This window comes from Brienomyrus brachyistius, chromosome 7 (genome assembly GCF_023856365.1).
Source record: "Brienomyrus brachyistius isolate T26 chromosome 7, BBRACH_0.4, whole genome shotgun sequence".
Lineage (NCBI taxonomy): Eukaryota > Metazoa > Chordata > Actinopteri > Osteoglossiformes > Mormyridae > Brienomyrus > Brienomyrus brachyistius.
Genome location: NC_064539.1, coordinates 13993774 through 14018102, shown reverse-complemented (window position 1 = coordinate 14018102; position 24329 = coordinate 13993774). Strand labels below are relative to the sequence as shown.

Below are 24329 nucleotides of genomic sequence, written 5' to 3'. Positions count from 1 at the left end.
ATTTGTGATCTCACACACTGAAACTGATTCTGTTCATGTTAGTTTAGCAGAATATGAGCAAAATATGGACAATTTTCTGACTACTGTTAATGTAATGAGTTATAAGACATAAAAGCAGTATGGAGAATGCTAATTAAGAAAGGGAGAACAATGAATTATTTAAACAGAAAATAAGGATAATTGCATTCAGCCAGGTTTAAGGGCCACTCTTTATTCTTCTATTTCTGTTAAAGCAGTTTTATTAATGAGTTCTTACACTGGTAACCCACGAGAGCACATTTATGGCATTCTGCTTGCAAAAAATTAAGATTGACAGATAGTTAAGGAAATCGAAGTTTATATAAATATTATTCAAAAAGAAGAAACTTACTTAACTTCTTACTTTTATTTCCTATTATTCTTAGTCAACACAGAATTCCAAACATTTTTCATCATCTACAGCATAACACTAGCAAGACTTGAGTTAATCATATAAAACCCATAATATGCTTCAGAAATACTTCACACTATTCTAATAATTTTATACTGGCCAAAATATGATACTCATCAAAAAACTTGTTTTTCACAACAACATTTAAAGAAGTTTCTAATACCGCTCATGTAACACTGAATTTGTGTTTACTCCTAATGACAATATTTAAGGATCATTTAATATTCTCATTTACAATTTGTACAAAAAAAAAACACTGAATGATTAATTCAGTCAATGCACCCAAAGTCAACGAGGATGAGTTTTGAATGAATTCTGTCAAGTTTTAAGCACATTAAAGATCTCATTTATACCTCCAGTCATTAATAAAATTGTATTGAGGAATGACACAGTATTGTTGAAATCTTTTTATTTTTATTTGCATCTCAAATGTTTATTATATTCAATTTCTTACACATGTTCAGTTCTTGTATTAGTGAGAAAGTCAAATATAAAACTACATAACATTTTAACCACAAACTGGTTAAAAAAATACATTGTGGTAGAATTGGCAAAATTTATTCTGAGAAAAATGTGTAAAATATTCAATAACTCATTTAAAGCTATATGTGTCCAAAGACACTATCATGAATATATTCAAGCCAGATTTGAATGCAACAGATAATGTTTATGATACCCATACATTACAAAGTTAATTAATACAACTGTATTCAAGTAATACAACAACAGCCAGAAAAGTTATTCATTTCAATTGTCAGCCATTGTGGTCCATAATGATATTTGTCCAGATTAAGGCCTTTTTCTTCAATATATCATATGTTTTGATTTACCCATTATTTTCACTTAATATGTTGAGCTGTGGATCATTTCTTGGAAAAAAAGACACATTCACCGTGAGTAGTCAAAATTAAAAGGCACATATCGTAGATTTCTGTAAGGTTGACTGAAGATTAGGGAATGTCAACTGCCATGAAACTTTGGTAGCAATCTTTTCCTGTTTCTGAAAAAGGAATATACAAATATATATACGTATTTTAGATTCAGTATCTTAGTTCTGCTACCTAGTATGTTGAAAGCATTAAAAAAAACATTAAAATCTTCCCCCTGCTATACCCAGGAAACACAATAAACACAAGTCATGCCAGATGTAAATTTATCAAGAAAATTTATTGTTAACATTTAGTTTAGTGTAGTACCTTCTGCATTGTCATGGAGTCCCCTTCCCCACACGATTTCAAGCAGACTACTGCAGGCTATTAAAGTACTTGACATAAAAAGAACACACAGTTAGAGAAGGTAATTTATATCATAATCTAAACCCACTTCTTATGATTAATCACATACATTACACAGTAGAAACCGCTTATAGTGATCATGGTTATATACATAAAATTTTTTGGAACAGAATCAATCCTGTAGAAATACTGTTTAAATCATTTGCTTGTAGTAATCAGCTGTGCTGTGTCCTGTTACAGTGTTCATTTTGGGGTTCTTTATTCATAACAATATACGGAGAAAAGTAAAATAATATATATATATTTTTTTACTTTACTTTGATAGCCATAGTTTGCCTTGCGGTAACCTGACTGGCTAGGCTACCTTAGGTTTTCTGTGTAAGCTAATGCTGCTTACACAGAAAACATGACAGGAAAAAAAGTAATTTTCTCTCAATGACAAATATAAACTCAAAGCTTATGATAAACTGTCAAAAACAAGCCAATAAGATGCAGCAGCAAAACTATTATAAGCTGTATTTTATGTACAGTGTTATACTGTCATAGTATATTTTAATTATACACAGTTCAGTAATTTAATTTGTACAATATTTGTTTGATTTTTAATGTATTTTCAGAGTCAAGAAAATTCAGTGTATAGCGACGCTCTCCATTTTATTACTTTATATGCATGTATTTAATATACAAATGTCATTTACAGTAGATGGTAATCTGCCTGAGACAAAGAAAAATTGGATATAACGATCATCCACTTATAGTGATCAATTTCACCCAGACAGATGCGATCAGTATAAGAGGTTTCCACTGTAGTTATAATTGTTGTATTCCCATAAATCAGTGATTATTTTTCAGTCCTAGTTCAAAGACCCATAAGCTGGCCCACATTTTTTTTATTATAGTCTTCCACTTCCATATCTGAGGCAGCTAATACGTGCATTCTAAAATAGTGTAACCATCCTAAAAAAATGTACCTTCAGCCCATTTATAAGTTTCTCCTAAATCATATTTAACCCTGTATAGTTCATATCATATGCATATGGTTACAATGTCTTAAGGTCTTTACAACTTCAACAGAGTTACCTGCTCATCTATGTTTTGCGGCAGCAACCTTAAAATAGAGAAAACTTATAAGGTAGTTTAAATAGGTTAGGTAAAAGGAGTTAATGCACAGTTATGCTTATAGAATAAATTGTATTTACCTTTGAAGTGTTACGATTAACACTCAAAAAATTCTGTTTAGCCTGATGCTTTCATAGTATGGCATATTTAAGTTACACTTTTGGTTATGTGAACCAAAAATGTTATAGTTGAGAAACAGTTTATTTCTCTTCTGTTGAAGCGGCCCTGAAAAGGTCAGAAGAAAAAAAAAAAAAAACTTTGATCCAGAGTTGTGATGACAGTGTTAACCCCGAAGCCTTGGGGCTTCATATGGACAGCTGAAACCAACCATCCTGAACTCACACACAGAAATCAACGCTCTGCTTTTTCTCCACCAATGTTTGCAAAAGAAAATTCTCATTTGATCGCCTTGAGCTCCTGTGAGAAACAGAAGTGCATCATTTCACAATTTGGCTTTCCACTCAGTAAATCAACATGCATCAGCAGTCTACAGAGTCCTCCTGGCTTATTTAGGATGCAGGTCAGATATTCCAGTTGAGCTTTTTATTAATTACGCTTTATTGAATTGTTAGTTATCAGTTAAATGATTTAAAAAAATTAAAGTTTCAAAAAAACTAATTTTAAGTGCTTTTTAAATTTCTTTTGCTGATGAATTAATTGCTTAATTTCATTTATGACTTTTCTGTTTTGTTTGTCTTGTTCCTAATATTACATGTACCATTTAGTTTGTTAAAATGTGAAATACTTCATGGTTAGGTGAGAAAATACTTTTTAAAAAGTACACACAAAAAATATGCCAATTTAGTTGTAGGACTGTCACTTGAACTGTAATTATCCCATTCAAATTTTAAAGTGTCAAGGACATGTTGTTGTAATCCCTCACAATATTTTTGCGATCACACTGCACTTTCCCACTAGCTATTTTCTGCGTGATGGCATGGATAAAACTGAATAATACAGACGTCCTGTAAAAGTTCATCTTAGCGCGGTGTTAAGGTTTAAACTCAAATCCGCTTACTAGAATACTTCAGTATGGATCCGCATATCCCCACATACATCATCAAATGAGAATACCAGGGAGGTATACCCGACAGTGGTTTAGACTTTAAACCTTACATATGACATGCCTTTAAATTAAATTTTACATCCAGTTTTCCGGCTGTAATATCATTCAACAAAAGTAAGAAACACCTCTTTATTTTCCAGGTTTCTTTACGAGTGAATTTTAATTAACATTTCAACGTTTGTTCGTGCACTTTACATTCAATAGGCCCTGTCTTGTCTCAGTCACATGTAGTGAATGGACACAGTACAATTACTAATAAAGATGTATATTTGGCATTTAATCAGTCTCAAAACTTGGGCACATAAAAACCAAACACGCGTTTGCAGAACACTTGCTCGCTTGGTGTCAAATTACTGAAACCCCCGGACCACCATGGAACAGGCAGAATACACATTACCAACACATTAACTACATGTTAACGTATATTCTACTCATATTCTGTTCGTTACAATTAACGTGTTTTGACCTGTTTGGTGTTCCATAGTGGTCCGAGATTTCCGGACTAACACCGAGCGAGCGAATAAAAAAAAATTACCCATATAATACATGCAGAATACACGTTTACCACGTGTTACTGACATGCATTCGACACATTAAAATGCATGTGCTTCTGAGCCATTTGACCACTTGTCCTGTTTGAACGGGTGAGTGTCATTGACTGCTGAGGACTAGGGTTAAACCAAAGATGTTGCCTACCACTATTTCACATGCTAGGCTTTTTCTTGTTTCTTTGTCTTTTTCTTTCCTTTTCGTGGAGCTCATGAGAAAAAAAAGGATTCATTTTTAATGACTGCATTATTATTAGGGCTGCCACAAACGACAATTTTTCTAGATTAATCTATGGACTATTTTAATTTGGCGATTAATCTAAATGATTAATGTTCCTTAAATTAACTTAAACGGTGAACATATTAATGTGTATTGTACACGTATTCTGTGCGTTAAAACTTGCATGTTTTTGATCTGTTTCTGGTTCCATATCCAACGTGAGCGAGTACGCATAGAGAGGATGGGCTTCACGCGCGTGCTTCGGGTCCTGAAACTAATTTAATACCACGCGAGCATTGTGCAAACATGAGTGCGTAGAGAGGATGGGTACAGCATACTTAACTGGACAGGTTCATAGGTTTACTTATTTATGTTTAGGTTCATACTTAGTCCATTAATTCTATGTTTTGTACTTGAAACTGACACTGTACAGTAATTATTAGCAACGCAAAAGTATTTCTAGGGAACGCAAAACTTGCGCAAAAAATGGACCTGACCCTGAGGTGCTATACAAATGTGACATTGTACACGCTGTCAATAAAATGCTGAAAAGAATGATTCTATGTTGCATATTTTTTCGTGGAGGGGCAGCCGGCAGGTATTGAAATATTTTCGAATGGACTGCATGACATTTGAAATTCGTTTGAATTTAATTTTTGAAAAAAAGTGACATTTGAACAGACATTTATGATACCTTCGTATGCTCTTCTTTTAGAGGTCAGTAATCTTTCTGTACTGGAAAAGACCCCTTCACACCTGACAGGTGTACAGGTAATATCGCTCTTTGTCCTTCCTGAGTTCCATGTCCAAACAGTACCTGCATCATGTACTTTTCAAATTTTTGTTACATTGTCTGAAATTCTGCATTTAATCTAATAAAAAGTCATCAAAATTATAGTGATAGATTATGCAAGAGGAGCAGCATGGTGGTGCGGTGGTTAGCACTGTTGCCTCACACCTCTGGGACCCGGGTTCGAGTCTCCGCCTGGGTCACATGTGTGTGGAGTTTGCATGTTCTCCCCATGTCGTTGTGGGGTTTCCTCCGGGTACTCCGGTTTCCCCCCCAAAAACATGCTGAGGCTAATTGGAGTAGGTGTGCATGTGTGAGTGAATGGTGTGTGAGTGTGCCCTGCGATGGGCTGGCCTCCCATCCTGGGTTGTTCCCTGCCTCGTGCCCATTGCTTCCGGGATAGGCTCCGGACCCCCCGCGACCCAGTAGGATAAGCGGTTTGGAAAATGGATGGATGGATGGATTATGCAAGATCTGGTATAGAGATTGCTATGGAGGATACAGAGAAATTTAAAAACTATAAGAACTCAATCAGTCATTCACATCAGACTCTAACTGAAATTGCAACATCCTGATGACCAGTGCACAGACAGCCCATTTCCATGGAGCTCTGACCTTAAAACAAACAAAAAAACAAGTGATACACACAGTACCTCTCCCTTCTTAGTTTCTCCACCTCCAGCTGCAAACTCTCGATTTTGTCCCCAAATTCCTGCTTAAAGAGCTGATTGGTTTCATGGGCAAGATTCCTCCCCAGCTTGGCCTGTTGGAATCTGGATTTGAGCCAGAAGAACTCATGACAGAACAAAAAAAAAGCAGGCTGAAATGTTTATAAAAATAATAGAATGATAAAATAACCAAAATGGAAAGCTGAAAATAAGTATAAAAAGAGTGGCAGTGATGAAATTTCACAAAGTGAACCAGGCCTTTTTCCCCCCGTTTTATTGTGGTATTTTATTACAGTTCACATCTATGTTAAATCAACAAACATTTCCACTTTTCCCTTGCACTGTAAATACAGTAGAATTGTAATTAAGACTTTCATATAAACAATAAAACATTCATTTAGATTGTTCAAGATTATGTTTTAAAGAGTTCTTGAGTTTTTTTGTGTCACGTCTACCTAGCAGTTCTGACTAGTGATACTGGTTAGCAATGTAAATTAGGCACATCAGCAAACCGTAAACTGAGTAATTCATTTTGCTTCTCATTTTCAGTTCCGGTTAAACCTCCCCGTACAACATTTTATTTCCGCCAAAGGGAACATCAGCTTACCCAGGTGAAGGCAACTAAAATTAAAAATAAACACAATATTCTAACAGCAATTCTGTTGTAAAAACAGTAACATATTTGTTGAACCAAAGGTAATTCACCCAAAATGGATATCATATAAACATTTATTTTTGGTTTTTCTTCTCTGGTATATGCTGAAAATCAAGCTGAAGCTTTCATTGCCAAATTAAAGCTTCTGGAAGATCTCGCTATATCCAGAAAATGGTTGATCACATCATGTATACTGTTCCACAATTTAACATCACCATTTAAGGGGATACAACAGACAGGATTATATTTTATGTAGTTTGTTAATGTGGTATAAATACACATCAACAATTTGTTGCTTGATATACAACATTTAAGCAATGGCTGTCTTATTACTTCGCCCTATTCTGATATGCTCTTTTAAAGCAGATTATCAGACATTTCCACACAAAAGTGTATCCTTAGAAAAGGCAAAATAAGGTAACATATGGAAGTGGGAGATGCATCCATTTCTACACTAGCCAAGTATCTGTAAGGAAGTGTGAGTGGTAATAAATGAAGGAACGGAAAAGCTTTCAGTGAAAGCAGATTTTAAAAATTCTCTCATGGCATACTGACCCTTTGCTGAGGACACTGCACTTCTAACATTTAGGCAAAAAAGAAAAAGGCTGCTTTAGTAACCAATAAACAAAGCAAATCCAGAGTCGTCGTTGGAGAAGTGTTCTACAGTTGATCAAAGAACTTTGAAATAAATATCCTAACGCAGACATTTATATATTGCACTATAATAATAATAATAATAATAATAATAATAATAATAATAAAAAGTTAGTATCAGATTTAGGAAACTATTAGTTGAAGGTTTGCTTTGGGGGCCTAATGCGGTTTCTGAAGGAGTTTCTCTGCTGCGGTATTAAGACTTCTGGCCTGTTTCACCATATCCTTTTCACTAATTATAAAGAATCATGAAATGGAAATAATGAAGACATAATGATAAAATAAATCAATAAAAGACAAAAAAGAGCAGAAAAGAACATAATTTATGTTACAGGTAACCAATCAGCCCACTTTTGAGGTGAGCAGAACTTAATTCAACTAATATATTATTTAAAACTTGGACATCAATATGGAGCAATGAACATAACCATTATTACAAGGTTTCTAATAAATGAGTAATATATCATAGGAATCACAACACAACAAGACTAGTTCAAAATGCAAGTGTTATAAAAAAAATGGTTAAATTTTGCTGCATTTTACAAGTGGCAATCAAAAACGGCATTTGAGGTAGATGAATGCAAGTGGTACATTTAGGCTCCTACCTCAGCTCCAGTTGTTTTATTGTCCCAGCCATCTGGTTTGCGGTCTCATCTAAACGGTTGATGATTTCATTCTTCTGCTTCATGGCTCCATCAGAGGTCTGCATTTACATCAAATCACACAGTATATTTCAAAACAGTAATATAATAAACTTTCTCACAATCAGGGATGGACAAGGCAGTTGGCATAACGGGTATTTTCCTGGTGGGCCAATGGCTTTGTAGGCCAAACACCAGTTCAGCCCTACCTACAATAAACAAACAATAAGGAAGGTAAACCATTAACAAGATCTTCACATACATTTATTACAACACATATGCACAGAAGCTTACCTACACGAGAAGGAATTATTTCCTTATTTCCTTAATTAATTATTAGCAAATCATTTAATTGGCTGGAAAGTCAGTCACACAATGCCCTGAACATGCCACCCCCTCGACCCTGACCAGGATAAGTGTGTATAAAAAGGTTAAAAAGTTAATGTAGCATTAGTTGCCAGTCTATATTGGTATTAGTCTTGATAATCATCTTGTAATATAATTGGTAAATTATATTTCGGCATTTTTGGGTGTCAAAAAAAAGACTAAGATGTTTCCTTGCATTCATTGTGCTGTTTTTCACAGGCCTTCATGGACATTTTCCTACCCCTTTTTCCTCTAGGTGTGATTCCAGTTGGACGAATTTCAGGGGGACGCTACCTGCAACTTATGGGAGAGCTCCTGGTTGAAAATTCTCAAGTCATCCAGTTGCTGCCTAAGTGCCAGTAAAGCATTCTGTTTCTCACAAACATCCTTCTCCAACATCTTCATGGAAATCTCCATTTCCTGCTTCATGCCGATCTGAACGTCAAGCTCCTTTTCCACATCCTGGTTCATACATAATGAGAAGACTGATCTCTGGTTATGCTAATGTAAAAGAACTCTAAATGTATTATTTCATACAGATTATGTGCAGCTGAAGTGTTCAATCCAAATAAAAATCTGATATACCAATGAAAATTAAAATTTTTTAAACTAGGGATGCACCGATCCCACTTGTTCTGACCCGATACCGATGCCTGGGCTTCGGGCATCAACCGATACTGAGTATAGATCCTATACCAGTGTTTAATAAGCTGCATGTTTTTGCCTCACTGTGTGGAAGAGACTCATTCTTTTACGTGTAAGGCAACATCAGTCTTAATTTAAACCTCAAAGCTTTCCTAACTTTATATAACAAAATGTAATACATGCATGTGTTACATTTATCATTATATATTGTATATATGATGGGGTTTTTATAAATAATGACATTTCAGTAAATTTAAATATGAATTTGCCTTACTTGGAACCTGAGTTTTCAAATCATTTATATCAGAAATCACAGTTTTCAGCTTGAAAGGACCGAGTTTGAGAACCACTGCCATAACCTGACATGCAGTATATTGGTGCATGATTGAACCTGAAGCGTTAGCTATACATTAAATAACTAACTTAGTTATTTACTTATAACTTATTTATAACTAAGTTAGTTATAAAAGAAGCTTATAAAAATAATGTTTGTCTTTCTCTGCTAGCATTAGCAAACCGTGTAGTCTGCGCTATGGTGCATCTTTAAATGTTCGATCAAAATGATTTGTTAGATCAAATAACGCGTTGTCCCTTTCTCCTCTTGACAATTTAGCAGAACAGAGCTTACATACGCGTCTGCTTCACTTCTGTCATCATCCCTTATCTTAAAATATGTCCAAACTGCTGACATTCTCCGCGTATACTCGCCAATTTGCCAATGCCGGTATTCTCTCCATTTATCCTTCCCAAATGTTGCCAGTTCACACATCTCTTGCTAGATGGCAAAATCTGATTGAGCGGCAAATAAATAAATAAATACATAAATAAGATAAAATGCTGCAGCTTTGAGTTTTAACGTTGCAATTAATTGGTATCGGTTCTTGGTATCACACAATTTCTACGAGTACGAATATGAGCATATGAGCGCAGTATCAGCCTGATATCCAGTTACGATATTGGTATCGGTGCATCCCTATTTTCAATTTTGTGTGGCAATATTGATGGTTTAATAAATTGTACTGCCGATTAGACTTTAATGGCCACTAGAACAAAACGCACCAAACGCAATCGAGTTTCCTCTTTGATTTGTTTCCGTGCTTCTCCAAGTACTTGTCCATTGGCACTTCCATCTGATTTTGACACCTGAATACACAAACATTAAAACGTGGTTGAAAAGTCAGCAGGAATAGAAAATAAGTTTTTATATAAAGTAAAATCCCGTTATAATGGACTCGCTTATAACAGAATATCATCAATAACAGACGAGGTCCGCTGGTGTCGGCCATGCGCCTTTAAGAACATGCAGGAAAAGCACTGGATATGACGGAATTTCGCTTATAACTGACAAACAATTTGGTCCCCTGGGTCGCTTTTAGCTGTAGTTTTGATCGGCTATGACGGACATGCAGGCTCCGCCTACAATTAAGGCGCGTGGCGTGCCGGTGATATCCAGCGCAGATGCGTAGTCGGGATTATTAATAGTTGCGCACCTGGTCAGGTAAAGTTGGATTACCACAAGTGTGTCTGCTGGGGTGTGGCATGAGTAAATGGTGCCCTGTAGTTGTGTTCTGGGCATACAGCAACTCTGGATAAAACGGACTGATGTGCCAGGTGCCTTGAGGTCCGTAATAACTGGATTTTACTGTATATCGTCACTGTCCAATGAAAAACATGCATCTCTAAGCATTTTTTTTTTCAGAAATTACAAAATAAACCTAAATAAGCGTAGCCACCCTTAGCACCACGAATATAAACCTCTTTACACAGCCATCAGTGAATGTCTTAATGTTCAATTCACTTATGTGTTTTAGTCAATAATGTCAGTGTCAACAAAATACAAACTAATGGCACTTCAGTTAGCTAGTGATCTAGCTATTAACTTAGAATTAGTGGTATAAAGTAATTCATACGAATGACCATCATGAATACAAATGTTAATTAGTACAAACAGAAACAGTAGTTAAAGAGGACCTAAAAATTGTTCAGTCAGATGTCAAATGCCTTCAGTATGTTTTATATTTAAGTTCAGTATAAAACCCACTGACAATTCAGAAATTTAATACTGTTAAAAAAAAAAATACTACAATAAAATGGGGGAAAAGGCCTGATTCACTTTTTTGTTTAGATAATTCAGAACTTTCAAGGGGCAGTTCTCCCCAAAATTGAAAAACAGATGTTTTAGAGACGCTTTAGTGATATCCTTATAGGTTGTTCTGCTGGGAGTTGTCTAGTTTTGAAGATATCAGCCGTAGAAATGTCAGTTTTCTCTGGAATATAATGGGACTGAATGGCATTCTGCTTAATATTGTCTCTTGGAATAAAAAAATATATGCAGCAGAAGATGAATGTTTTTTTTTGTGACCACTTCTTGTTTGCTTTTTTCCACCTCAGTTATTTTTGTTGAATTTCTCACAAACGTGCCACAAGATCTATGAGAGAGTCCAACAAGGATGAGAATAGTGATCTTAGAGGATGCATGCAGAGCTCATGCAAAAGCAGTGGAGGTAAACTTTAGGCCAGGGGTCTCCAACTCCAGTCCTGGAGGGCTACTGTCCACTAGGTTTTCTATCCTACCAGGCATCTGATAAGCCACACCTGTTCCTGATATTTACCTGAGAACAGGTGGGGCTCATCAGAAGCCAGGAGACCCCTGCTTTAGACAGATTTAATTTTTTGAAAACATATACTAGATAATGTTGAAAAGGAACCCATCATTAAAATTGAAAAGCTTACTAAGTTTCATTACATATAAGTAAAAATGTTCTAGTGCAACTTATTAGTTGTAACCCAGCAGACTATTGCAGTCCTTGTGATGTGACAGTTTAAGGTGCATGTAATGCCATGTCACTATTAACATTGCACATCTTGCAAGCCTGTAAGGGCAGCACAGTGGTGCAGTTGGTAGTGCTGCCACTGCACACAGATGCTGTGCCACTGCACACAGACGCTGTGTTTCTTCAATTTGTACGTTCACCCTGTGTGTGCATGGCTTTTCAGCAGATCCTCTGGTTTCCTTCCACTGATCAAAAATACGTAACTTAATTGAACTGGAGTGCCCAAACAGACCTTACGTGTGACTGAGTATGCACCAACTGCGATGTAGTTCGCGAACACAATCCGTTCCAGGAAAGTGATCGGGAAACAATTTGTATGCGAACCAAGGCAATTTTTCCCATAAGAAAGCACAAGCCTACCAAATAATTTTTGTTCATTTTATGGTTTTTAGAGTAAAAACTTTAAAGACAAACACAATATAGTGTGGCGACAGACACGCTGAGGGATCGCGGCAGCGGAGAGAGACATGGAGACTTGCTTGCCGGTGAAATCACGCTCTTTATTAACAGTCCTTAACCCTTGTATTGTTGTTGCTGTTAATGTTAATGGTTGCATTTCTCTATTGTTGTGCTTGTGTTTGCCAGTGTCTTGTCTGTACCTGGTCCAATCCTCGCATGTATTTAGCGTATGTAAATCTTCCACCATGTGTGCATCTTGCAGTTCGGTATCTGACAACATTGTGTTTCCCATCTGTATATTTGGGTTCGATGCTCGTTGGTTGCCTGTTGTGGTCCTTTTACTTAGTTACACATGGGGCATGCTGGGACATGCTGGGGCATGTTGACCAAATTTTGTACGCGAACCAATGTATTTTTTTCACGAAATCTTTGGCTGCGATCCCACATTTTAATTTGTGTGTGCAGATTACATTATATACCAAACATATACTAATAAAATATTACATGTAGGTGCATAATCTTAGGATCTATATTAGTAGTGTTGGAATAAGTACATGCTTACACACACCTTGCAGGTGGACTCCAGAAGTTGAGAACTCTCTTCCTTTACCCGTTCTACATCTTCCTGTAGAGTTATGATCCTGTTATTTGCAACTGCAAGCTAAAAAAATAAAAATATTTAATCGGCCGTTAAGTCATACAGTACAAGTGTATAGATACCTTGTGAAGTACATGTTTACCTACTTCTTCTGTTAACTTTGTGTTTGATTTTTCTAGTGCATCAACCTTAGCCTGGAGATTGTTCACGGAAGCGCTGTTGGTTGAAAGTTAAAATAAATTAAAAAAAAAAAAACACACTGATTTCAACTAAGAGTGTAACAGATGATGAAGGTCATATCCGAGTCAAGTAAGAGTACCTCAAATGTCTGTTCAATTCTTCAACGTAATTTTTCTGGTCAAGTATTGCAGTAATCTGTCCATCTCTAAAAGTCAAAAAAGAAAATTATGAAAAACATCTTAATTTGCACAGATGTACAGATTAAATGCAGATGTGGAATCGTTCGGCTAATTTCTAGTGCCATTTCATTAAAAACTGAATTTACATTCACTTACCCCTCTGTGCTCTTGCTTGTAGGTCCTCCATCCTTTAGGTACATAGAGAAATCAATAACACCAACCTAGAAGAAAATAAGTGTTCAGCATGAAGAGGCATTGGTTCTGTATTTCAATCATAGCTTGAAATGTCTACTATTACAAGGTGAGAAAGACAAATTCCATTATGAGCAATAACATAGCTTGTTTTAACAGAGGGCCATTAAATTGTTGATGCATTTCCATTTAAGGAGAGCTCTTGCGTTAATTTGAAGATACAATTGCCTGCAGTAATCTAAATGAAAGGGTCTGCAAGCCAAATTAAAATTCCCATTGTTTTAAAAAACATGTTTTCAATGAAACATACAGAATCAATAAATGATGCCCCAATGATTACAAGGTAATGTTCTAAATATGGGTTACTTTGAGATTTTATGTCACACTATTAAAACCATATACCCCCATAGTGATGATGTACCTGAGAATCCAGATCTTCTCCCTTCATGCAGAGATTTGCATCAATAACATTCAGACCCACTAACAGCCCAGCAATGACTGCTCCTTCTTCCTCCATCATCAGTGCATTTGCTTCATAAAATTCACTGTGAGAAATCAAAAATTACTCATACAGAACAGGCAGCAGCATCGATACAAAAGCTCCTTATGGGGAAAAACAAAATAACTGTTGTTTGTTTGAGTAATAAAATTGTTTTAGCAATCAAATGCATACCTAAGCAGATCCTTTCTGTTGATCAGAGTCTTCATGTAATCTGACAGTTTTTTCTGCATCAAGGCAAGACGAAGCCAAGCTCTCCCTCGCCCAATTGGTGTCCTGTATCAGGAAATAAACAGTCTGCTGAAAATGGCTTTAATGGTAAAGTGATTTTATTTCATTATAACTAGAAAAGAATCAAGGCTAACTTAAGAGGCCATTTGAAAATCTGCTCATAGCTGCTCATCCCTGCCATTTTGGTCTGTGGTTTGGTTTACCTTCATTCAAATTACTGTCGCTGAAATTGGTAGCACCACATTACGTTATTCGTTATTTACGTTATTTAAAATTAAATTATAGTGTCTGAAATGTCTTACTGCCATCATACAATATAGTGAAGTACAACAGAATACCAGAGCTCAGTAGTGTATACAGTTTGCAAAAATTTTACAAGTTGAAGTACATTTTTGTGTCCTGTGCAAAAATCCATAAAAAAATGGAAATGCAATACATTCTTACATAACAAGGGGCATAATTAGTTTAATAAAGGTTTGTTAATCAATTGTTATGAAATGAAGAGCAAAATAAGACTACCAAAATGTTCACCTATTTGGAGGTATACCTGAGTCATAGTTTTATGCGTTTTACTTTATTAAGCGGACTACAACAAAATGTGCTTACTTGAGCCCAGGGAGGTCTTTCACACTGGCTGTGATTTCACCTGCTTCAGGTGTTAACTTCTCCACTAACTCCAGTGGACCCCAAAAGGACTTGTTCTGTCCAAGAAATGTCTTCTTGGCTATAATAACAGAAATAACAATAATAATAACAAAATAAACTGTATAAAATTCAGTGTTTTATAGCAGTGATGCAAGTATATGATTAATAAATTATAAGGTTATCATCAGACGGGCATGCCTAGATTAATTTAATTAGCCCAAAAATACTATTGAACACCTAAACATCAACCTTCATCAGTGTTTTCATTTGCAAAGAAATTAATCCAATTAAGAGTTTTAATGAGCAGAAGAGCTATCCTACTTTTCAGGCCATGCTTAAGACAGTGCTCCATCACTACGAAAAACTGCTGCAAGGGAGCGTAGTCCGAGTCCAGGGTCCGGCCAAGGTTGAGAGCCGACTCAATAAGCCCCTTTATGCTCAGCTTGGCCATATTCATCAGGTTGAGCCTCTCAATTGCAATGGGATCCTTGGGATCTAAAGAGAGTAGAAGGAGGGTTACTGCACATCTTTACTGCTCAACATTACATTTAGGTTACATAAAATGGCACTCAAACCAAATTTAGTGTATAGTATCAATGATTTAAGAGAAAGTTTGTCACAAAGGACTTGACAGCGATGTGTGAACGAACGACATACATGTAAGATATGATCTTTATATCAGCAACTATAAATTGGTATTTAAAGTTCGGTGAAAGTAGGGAGAATTTTTTGAACAATGAATGTTAATGCTCAACATAAAGAATACAAATTTGCAACCATCATCAACAAAGAAAGATTTAAAAACTCATGAAACAAAATTAACTGTAGTACTATCTATTATAGACACTCCTCACTTAATGACTAAGGTCCGTTCCTACGACTAGGTCATTAAGCAAATTGGCTGATCAGCGAGGAGCCACCCCTTACCGATATTTCAAGCATGCTGTATTGGTAGTGGGTTTGTATCAACCATCTTTAAATATTGTTTTAATTTGACCTTTGCACCATTTACAACATTTTCATTTTATTGTCCATATACACTGCTGAAAAAAACTTTGAAAATGAATCAGATCTCAATGGGGAAAAAAATTGCGCTGGATATGTATACTGAAATGGATTGGGTAATGTGTTAGGAGTGAAAGGATGCCACATCGTTTGATGGAAATGAAAATTACAAACCTACAGAGGGCTGATTTCAAAGACACCCCGAAAATAAAAATGAAAAAATTATGCGGCAGGCTAGTCCATTTTGCCAAAATTTCATTACAGTAACTCAGAATCATACACAGTAGTTTGTATGGCCCCCACGTGCTTGTATGCATGCCTGACAATGTCGGGGCATGGTCCTAATGAGATGATGGAGGGTATCCTGGGGGATCTCCTCCCAGATCTGAACCAGGGTATCACTGAGCTCCTGAACAGTCTGAGGTGCAACCTGGCGGTGTCGGCTGGACCGAAACATAATGTCCCAGAGGTGTTCTACTGGATTTAGGTCAAGCGAACATGATGGCCAGTCAATGGTATCAATTCCTTCATCCTCCAGGAACTGCCTACATAATCTCGCCACATGAGGCCGGGCATTGTCGTGCACCGGAAGGAAACCAGGACTCACTGCACCAGTGTAGGGTCTGACTATGGGTCAAAGGATTTCATCCCGATACCTAATGGCAATCGAGGTGCCCTTGTCTAGCCTGTAGAGGTCTGTGCGTCCCTCCATGGATATGCCTCCCCAGACCGTCACTGACCCACCACCAAAACAGACATGCTGAACAATGATACAGGCAGCATAATGTTCTAGACAGCTTCTCCAGACCCTTTCACGTGTCACATGTGCTCATGGTGAACCTGGTCTCATCTGTGAAAAGCACAGGGCACCAGTGGCGGACCTGCCAATTCTGGTATTCTATGGCAAATGCTGATCGAGCTCCATGGTGCCAGGCAGTGAGAGCAGGGCCCAATAGAAGACATCAGACCTTCAGACCACACTCATGAAATCTGTTTCGGATTGTTTGGTCAGAGACATTCACACCAGTGGCCTGCTGGAGGTCATTTTGTAGGGCTCGGGCAGTGCTCATCCTGTTCCTCCTTGTACAAAGGAGCAGATACCAGTCCTGCTGATGGGTTAAGGACCTTCTATAGCCCTGTCCAGCTCTCCTTGAGTAACTGCCTGTTTCCTGGAATCTCCTCCATGCCCTTGAGACTGTGCTGGGAGACACAGCAAACCTTCTGGCAATGGCACGTATTGATGCCCCATCCTGGAGGAGTTGGACTACCTGTGCAACCTCTGTAGGGTTTAAAATAAAATTATAAATAAAGTACAAATTTATAGACGAAATATGTAGTCTTGGAGATTGCAAACATTAGTGTAGTGAATACTGAGCAACTGCAGGAACGAGACTAAGAAAGGGTGATGCAAGCTGAGATGTTTGACGCTGAGACACCATGCTGCCATTTCCAAGACTAAAGTTCTAATACAGCGTACAATACCAGCAGGTCGGAGAGCTGGTCATAAGTCCAGGCAGTCAGTAAACAGGTAGATCATTAAATGAGGAATCTGTATTTTCAGATAAATATATAAAAAAAACATTGTGTACCAAGACAATAGTTTTTCACCACTGACACAAGAGTTCCCTACAATCCCCCTTCAGCTGCAAAAGCAAAACGGCTGAAAGCAGTGATTAAATGTGTCAAAGCAATACAATATAGCAGAAAACCCACATGTCCTCTGATCAAGCAATATAAAGTTGGGGGAAATTAACCTATGTCCTGCCATAGAAGAATTAATGCAATAACGAAAAAAAAGCATTTTCCAATAAAAACTAGAATGCTGTAAGTTATATATTAGACTACAGAGAGAGAAAGAACTGACAAGGGATTAAAAGTTGCAGGCTACAGTACATATTACTGAAAATTAGCCCTGTCACATTATTACACAATCACCTGATCATGATTATTTGAACTGACTGCATAGTTTTTGCATAATCGTTAGAATAGTCTCCATTCATCTGTATAAAAATAGCTGGATGAGACAGAACCATCATATTTCTATTATTATTACAACATCGTTTTCTACCGTGTAAATGTTTGGCTGGTGCTTGTTTAATGACATCTCATTGAGCTTCTAAACCAATCCATACATTTTAACTGTTATGTGGCCAATTTATATTGCTTTCGCAGTATAAAGGCTAGTGCACACTGTACATGCAGTGATTTGTCATTTGTCAAAAATAAATATGCATTTGCACATACAAAGAATGCATACTTGCGTATCAGTTATATGAATCCATGAATATAAAAATGGCTGAAGGAAACACAAAATATGCCAAATTTCATATTTCAGTTTAAAGTGAAACAAAGCTATATATATACTAAAATGCCACTGGATAGCAGCAATTTCAACTGATGGAAACTAACATTTCAGATACGGGATATTTAGGTAATATGTTGACCGAAAAAAAACTGGAACTAGATGACTGGAGTGAAGTCTTAAAATGACAAGCAAAGAAAATTGATATTTTTTTGTCAACTGAATCATTAACAGCAGGGGTCTGTATGATGTTTCACAAAGCCGGATTTCTTGCTTAGCCAGATAACTTGTCAGACGCAAGGTACCTCATAGTTTAAATAAATTTTATCTTAAAAGGCAGATGCATTTTTTATTGTTCCAAATATTCGATATTTAGGTCATTAAGGTATATGTAATATTCAACTATGATTAGGCTAACAGTATTAAAATAAACTGGAAAAAACAAACTGTTAATCACAATTATTTGTACAGTATGACAATTAACCAACTAACCCTATTGATAAACGTATGCAAATTAAGTGTACACACACACAATTTTAATTAAAACATTTACACAGCTTTATCCAGTTTAATTAAAAACTGGATTTGAATCATATATAAACTGCCTACAAAAAAATCATTTTATGCAGCTGTGTTTTAAACCTTGGTGTTAGAATAACAAAATGTGGGAAGTTTTCCTGCTCCCCATGTTTGTGTGTTTCCCTTAGGTGTCCCAATTTCAATCCCACAACCCAAAATGGTCAGTTAGGTGAGTTTGTGAATTGTCCATAGTGTGTGTAACTTTACACCATACTTTGTACTGCTCTATGTTTTGTAAGAGAAACTCTAAGATGCTCCCTCCACCAACTAAGTGGATCATCAGAAAGAGTTAATGGCTGTGCCTCTATTTTTTAATCTCATCCAGTGCCTGATCATGTAGTGGCATAAGTGAGTCCTGTGTCTTTGGAAGAGAAAATGTCTCTCCAAATAAATCCCCTAGGGCACAAGATTTCTTAACTTATTGAATACTTTAATAATTAATAAAAGGCTGTGTGAAATGGTGGAATTTAATGGTCTCATGTTGATTAAGTTTCATAAAGATTATCTTATTTGATTGTGCAAACTGCAACGAGCTTGGTTAGTTAACAGCATAAAACAAACAGCAAGGCTTATAACGCAGCGGTACACAGCGTTTGTGTCAGTCTCGATTCTCATCCCACTGTGTTTGCTGTTAGGGCGTAAGAAAGAATAAGAAGCTCATCAAAAAATGGGGCAGATCGATCTGGCATTTATTTAGAAAACGCCATAAAGTTAGTTACTGAGTTACCAGAAACTCTGAATCATTTAGTTCATAAATAGATATCTCCTTTCTGCCAGCACTAAGTTGCTATTTTATGTGTTATGCGTTTCTTTCCGGAAAGTTCCGGAGTTTGTGAGAGATACAGGAGAGTGATAGGGGTATTTAATAATTCCCGCAAATCCAGCATTCATAATGCGGGATTATGCACACTTAAACCACCTTATTAGTAAAAATGAATAAATAAAATGGAAAGATAAATTTCACTTTAAATACAGTTTACGGGAAAAACGAACTGTACACAGCATGACCACTGAATCGCCTTATAAGGTGACATGACGCCACACCGCTGACCTCAATATACCCTTCTCCCCCAATGTTAATATAAAACCTACACACCTGGCTGGCACCCTGCAGCTGAATTGTGCACTGCACTTTTACAGCTACCGTTGCACCATTGGATAGCCTGCCAAATAAAAGTTCTTAAACTGACCATATCGATACAGCATGTCTGTATTGATGCATGTATTGTCTAAGAGTATGTCACAATATTTTGCCGTATCAATTTTTTGAACACAGCCCTACTGTAAACTAGTTCACACACAGTTAGTAGCTATATAGCATTAAATTAACGACAACACATATGCCCATTTTCTTCTCCCTCCCTCCAGCCCCTCCATCATCTGGCCCTGAGACTACAGATTATCAAGTGGACCTAGAGACCCTGTGTGACAGCTCAGGGTCATTCTCAGGTGTTATTTATAATAAACAGTGCTTAATTTGTAAATCAGAAGGTGCTGGAACACGAAAGGCGGAGGGGTAATGAGGTGGGCACAGCCCCCAAACAAGTACTAAAAACAGTGCTAAAAACGTGCTATGTATTTCTAAGAATAATTAAAAACTAATAAGGATATGAAATTGGTCTGTAAATTAAAAGGTATACCTATATATATATTTTTTTTACCAGACAGGTGCCAAATCCAGGCAAATAGGCGGCAGAAGGCAGACAGTCATAAATAGAGAGAACATGTTCCAGCAGGATCTGGCACAAATTAAGCACTGATAAGTATAACAGTTTAAGCGTTCTTTATTTATTTGAACTTTATTTTATTTATGTTTTGAACTTTCTATAGACATTACAGACATATTTCCTTTAAAGCGATCTGGGAATATGTTTCTGGTTTTCCCAAAACTTAGATTTTGGTGTGAAATAACACTGTAAAGCACTTTGTGACAATCTTGTTTATTAAATTGCTCTACAGGAAATAAAAATTGATTGACAATACATAAATCAAATCAATGCAGGTGGGGTATGTTTTGAATCAGCGCTCAATGAGAGCTACAGCGTGCACCATGACTGTTGATTTTGGGTAATTTTTTTTTTTTTTTTAAAGTAAATGTTAAAATGTCAAAGAGTCATGCACTACACGTAGAGTTATATGGCAGCGTAATGAAGTGAGGTGGTCATCCCAGCTCGGAGACTGGAGACGGCATCTGGATAACTTTCTTGGGGTGGTAGGAGCTTGACAGTGATGCCGTAATACGCACCTTTAAACTCATCAAGCATTTGCATTTCCGCCACCAAACTTGTGAAATCCTCCCATGAGTCTTTGCGTAGAAAAACGAAAAGGAGGGGAGAGCACAAAAGATCATGCATATTATGGCTTGAAGATAAATGCAACAAAAAAATCACCAATGCTACATGTAGAGTGAGGGTGTTTGCCAAAAGGTTCAGACTCCTTAGTAGGTCTACATTATTATTAACAAATTTTGTTAAAAAAAAAATCCACCCATAATTACCATCTTAAAGCCATTTCAAGAAAAGCATGAAGCTCGTGTAATGTGAGGGTTATCAGTCATCCCCTTCTATTAAATCTGTAGGCTGTGAGCTTCAATGAGCAACACGACACACCATTTGCATAATTCCACCCACAGCAAGGTAGTAATCCAGTTAAAAGGAGACATCACTCTACAGAGATGGGAGAGAAGAACAGAATGTTCTCATCCACCTGAACAAATGAATAATTATATACCATATAGCAAAACGAGATAAAATAAATTTAGACATAGTTACCAAAACCACCAACAATGTAGTATCGATAATGTCACATGTCACAAGAAATTGTCTGGGTTAATTACTGTGCTTCTCTGGCAAGGCACCTTTTAGCCCATAGTAAGTTCCACTCTAGTCCAGTTGGTGGTAGTATTGCATTACCACACTAAAGGTCACTAAAAAAAGACAGAAAACCAAAATGATCTCCAGAAAAGTATTAGAAGATTAGCAACAAAGCTGACTTAGAAATTTTAACAATCATGGGAAACTGAATAGCACAAGATTGTTTGGTGAATTTATTTGAATGTATACCAAGTAAATTGATTCTGGTATATACTGTAAATTTAAGTGTGTTTGGAGGGGGGTTCTCCTGGGATGCCAGGGGGCACTGTTGAGCATTCTGGAGATGTAGAAGGCCTATCAATGAGACGGAAAAAAGAAGCATCCCAGGGATACACTGAACCAACCAACACCCTATTAGGAGAACAGTGCTCAAGTCAATGACTGCCCAGTTTGTCACTGTCTGTAAAGTATACATAAGTCAATTCTGGCTGCAAGGGTAAAGCTTTTTTTTAAATCTAATATCATGTTCAACTAGTACAGCTAATCTGAGCATCACCGAGAGCCTAAAATTCTGTGGTGTTTATTTGTTGAGCACTGTTGCTATAGAGTGTTGGGTTTGATAGCCTAGTCTAGACTGGTATTGTACTACCGATGCTAACTTGGTATCATATATTTCATTAGCATTCCTGGGTTCATAAATGAAAGTTTTGGCAATACAAATCCTATTAAAGACACTTTGGGGAAGATGCAAATGGCAGTAATGTCCTGCAGGTTAACATCTACTTCTATAGCCAACTACTATGTCTCAACAAGCATTGATCACTGCGAAAACTGGAGCATTGTCAGGAATGACTGACTGACAGCAGGCCTTAGGGTGTGCTAGGGTTGTGTGGGTCAATTACCCTACCCACAGGTTCTCATTATAAGGACATCTCCTTAAAAACTACAAGCACTAAGACAGGAAGACAGCTCAAAGGTCCCATGAGAGGTGGAATGAGAAATGAACTAAACAGGATCAATTATATGGAAATAACCACGTGGCATGACCGAAAGAGCAAAGAATCCTCAGGGAATAAATGTGTGGGAGGACAAAGGTTACGACTCATAGGACCCTGCAAATCCTTTAAGACAAGGCCAAGTCAAGTGGGAATGACCAAAAGTAACCATGCACTGCAATAGCAAGTCAAACTAGGTGGATTTAGACCTGGCCTGAGCACCAAAGCCCTACTGTATCCAGCATTTCAGACAGGTAGTAGGAAATGCAAAAAGAACTACAACAGGAAGATAACCCTCAAGAGGTCTGTTATGGGGCGTTCCATTTGCCTTGGAATCCGATTTTCGGATTCCGAGATTACGTCACATTCGCTAAAAACTCAGAAAAACCGAGTCGGATGCGTTCCATTTGCCACAAAAGTAGCAATACCATGGACCCATATGAAAAAGCAAGATTTTTTGCTTAGCCGGAAAACTTGTTGGGTTTAAGGTGCCTCAGTTTAAATGGCCATCATCTTCGTTCACTTACAAACACTGAGATTATTTATGAACTGTGTAGGGAAAGAATTGGGAAAACAATACCCCAGAAAAGCATCCCCAGAAAAAGTGGGAGAAGACAAAAGGAGATTCTGCAGCACACTGGTACTCAGGAAAGCATGGATGAAGGCAGAAGAGCATGAGAAGCAAGGCATGAAACCACTTCCAGATCTAATTATTAATCAGATAATCTGCCTTGTGGTGGGTACTGGGGGCCCAAGAGCAAAGAAACAGGTAGAATGAAATTGGAAGTTCTTATAAAAACAACTTTAAATATATCAAGGCTCTACTGGAGGAGATTGAGTGGAATGCTGACTGCTTTGGTATTTCCTTCAAATTAAATTTACAAATCAGGATACAAGCAAAAATAATCATTTACACTGCAATTACAAATTTCTAAAATATTCCTTTAAAAAAAATAAAGCAGGCAGCCATTTTATGTAAATTGAAAATAACATTAAACAACTGAAGACTAAAATGTGTAAAACATGTATTGTTAACATAATTTGGGCCTAGGGCTGGGTGATATCATATCAATATTATATCGCGCAGTCGCAATAATCACCAGGGCTTCAGATGAGAGGCAAAACATTTGGCCAAATGCCAGCGGTTCGGTATTATACGGACATTTATTTATGCTCACAATTTGTTAAGAAGATTAATAGTATGACTACAATATTAATGAGGCATTTTACGAAGCCCAAAAGTTAGTAAATTCGGCATATCCTTATGTTTAATTAATGTGTCAGACTCCAAAAAGTACCACCACACCAGACGTCTTTTTACCTTGTTTAGCCACAAGATCTCCTCTTTTGAAACATGTCTTGGCTGCTTAGCTGTTCCTTTCTTCACTTACACTTCAGTGCAAATCACACTATAGTATACCAAACATAGTATACCAAAACAGCATGATGGGGTGTGCTCCGCTAATCAAATTTAATAAAGATTACTGAGTTTTAGATGTCACAAAACACATGTCATTCATATTTTAACTGTACTATTAATCTACTTACCAAATATTGGGCATAAATAAATATTCATATAGTATCGAAAAGCTGGCGACCGGCCAAATGCTTCCTGTTTGATCTGAAGTCCTAGTGATTATTGCACATGTGTTATATAATATCAATATGATATTGCCTAGTCCTATTTCTGTCTATCAATTAGCACTCCTACATCTTGAAAATCTCTAAGAGAAATCTAAAATGAATACAAATGTCTGTACAAAGCATTCTATAAATCTGTTATTGCATGATAGCAGTTTGATTTTCTTGCAAATGGATGCAAATTAGATACCATTTGAAGT

The 24329-nt window shown here is 36.8% G+C and overlaps 1 protein-coding gene across 12 annotated transcripts in view; it reads right to left on the bottom strand.

The window, feature by feature from the left end:
* Nucleotides 1-824: 824 nt before the first annotated feature.
* Nucleotides 825-24329, bottom strand: part of rufy3 (RUN and FYVE domain containing 3) — a 26749-nt gene continuing 3244 nt past the window's right edge. The window contains exons 2-17 of one of the 12 annotated variants that reach the window (XR_007398968.1): nucleotides 20926-20985; nucleotides 15116-15289; nucleotides 14756-14873; nucleotides 14093-14194; nucleotides 13841-13964; nucleotides 13384-13448; nucleotides 13188-13253; nucleotides 13015-13084; nucleotides 12839-12931; nucleotides 10097-10180; nucleotides 8687-8854; nucleotides 7991-8088; nucleotides 6062-6181; nucleotides 2865-3201; nucleotides 1627-1694; nucleotides 1362-1430 (exon numbers count right to left, since the gene is read on the bottom strand). Coding sequence is in view for 6 of the 12 variants with exons in the window: in XM_049020409.1 (XP_048876366.1) it covers nucleotides 1381-1430; nucleotides 1627-1694; nucleotides 6062-6181; nucleotides 7991-8088; nucleotides 8687-8854; nucleotides 10097-10180; nucleotides 12839-12931; nucleotides 13015-13084; nucleotides 13188-13253; nucleotides 13384-13448; nucleotides 13841-13964; nucleotides 14093-14194; nucleotides 14756-14873; nucleotides 15116-15289; nucleotides 20926-20985 (1460 nt within the window). In the remaining 6 variants the exon portion in view is untranslated. Of the gene's footprint in view, nucleotides 1431-1626; nucleotides 3202-6061; nucleotides 6202-6333; nucleotides 7618-7990; nucleotides 8089-8686; nucleotides 8855-10096; nucleotides 10181-12838; nucleotides 12932-13014; nucleotides 13085-13187; nucleotides 13254-13383; nucleotides 13449-13840; nucleotides 13965-14092; nucleotides 14195-14755; nucleotides 14874-15115; nucleotides 15290-20925; nucleotides 20986-24329 lie in introns of those variants that run through there. The other 11 variants (XR_007398970.1, XR_007398971.1, XR_007398972.1 and 8 more) reach the window with 11 other exon arrangements.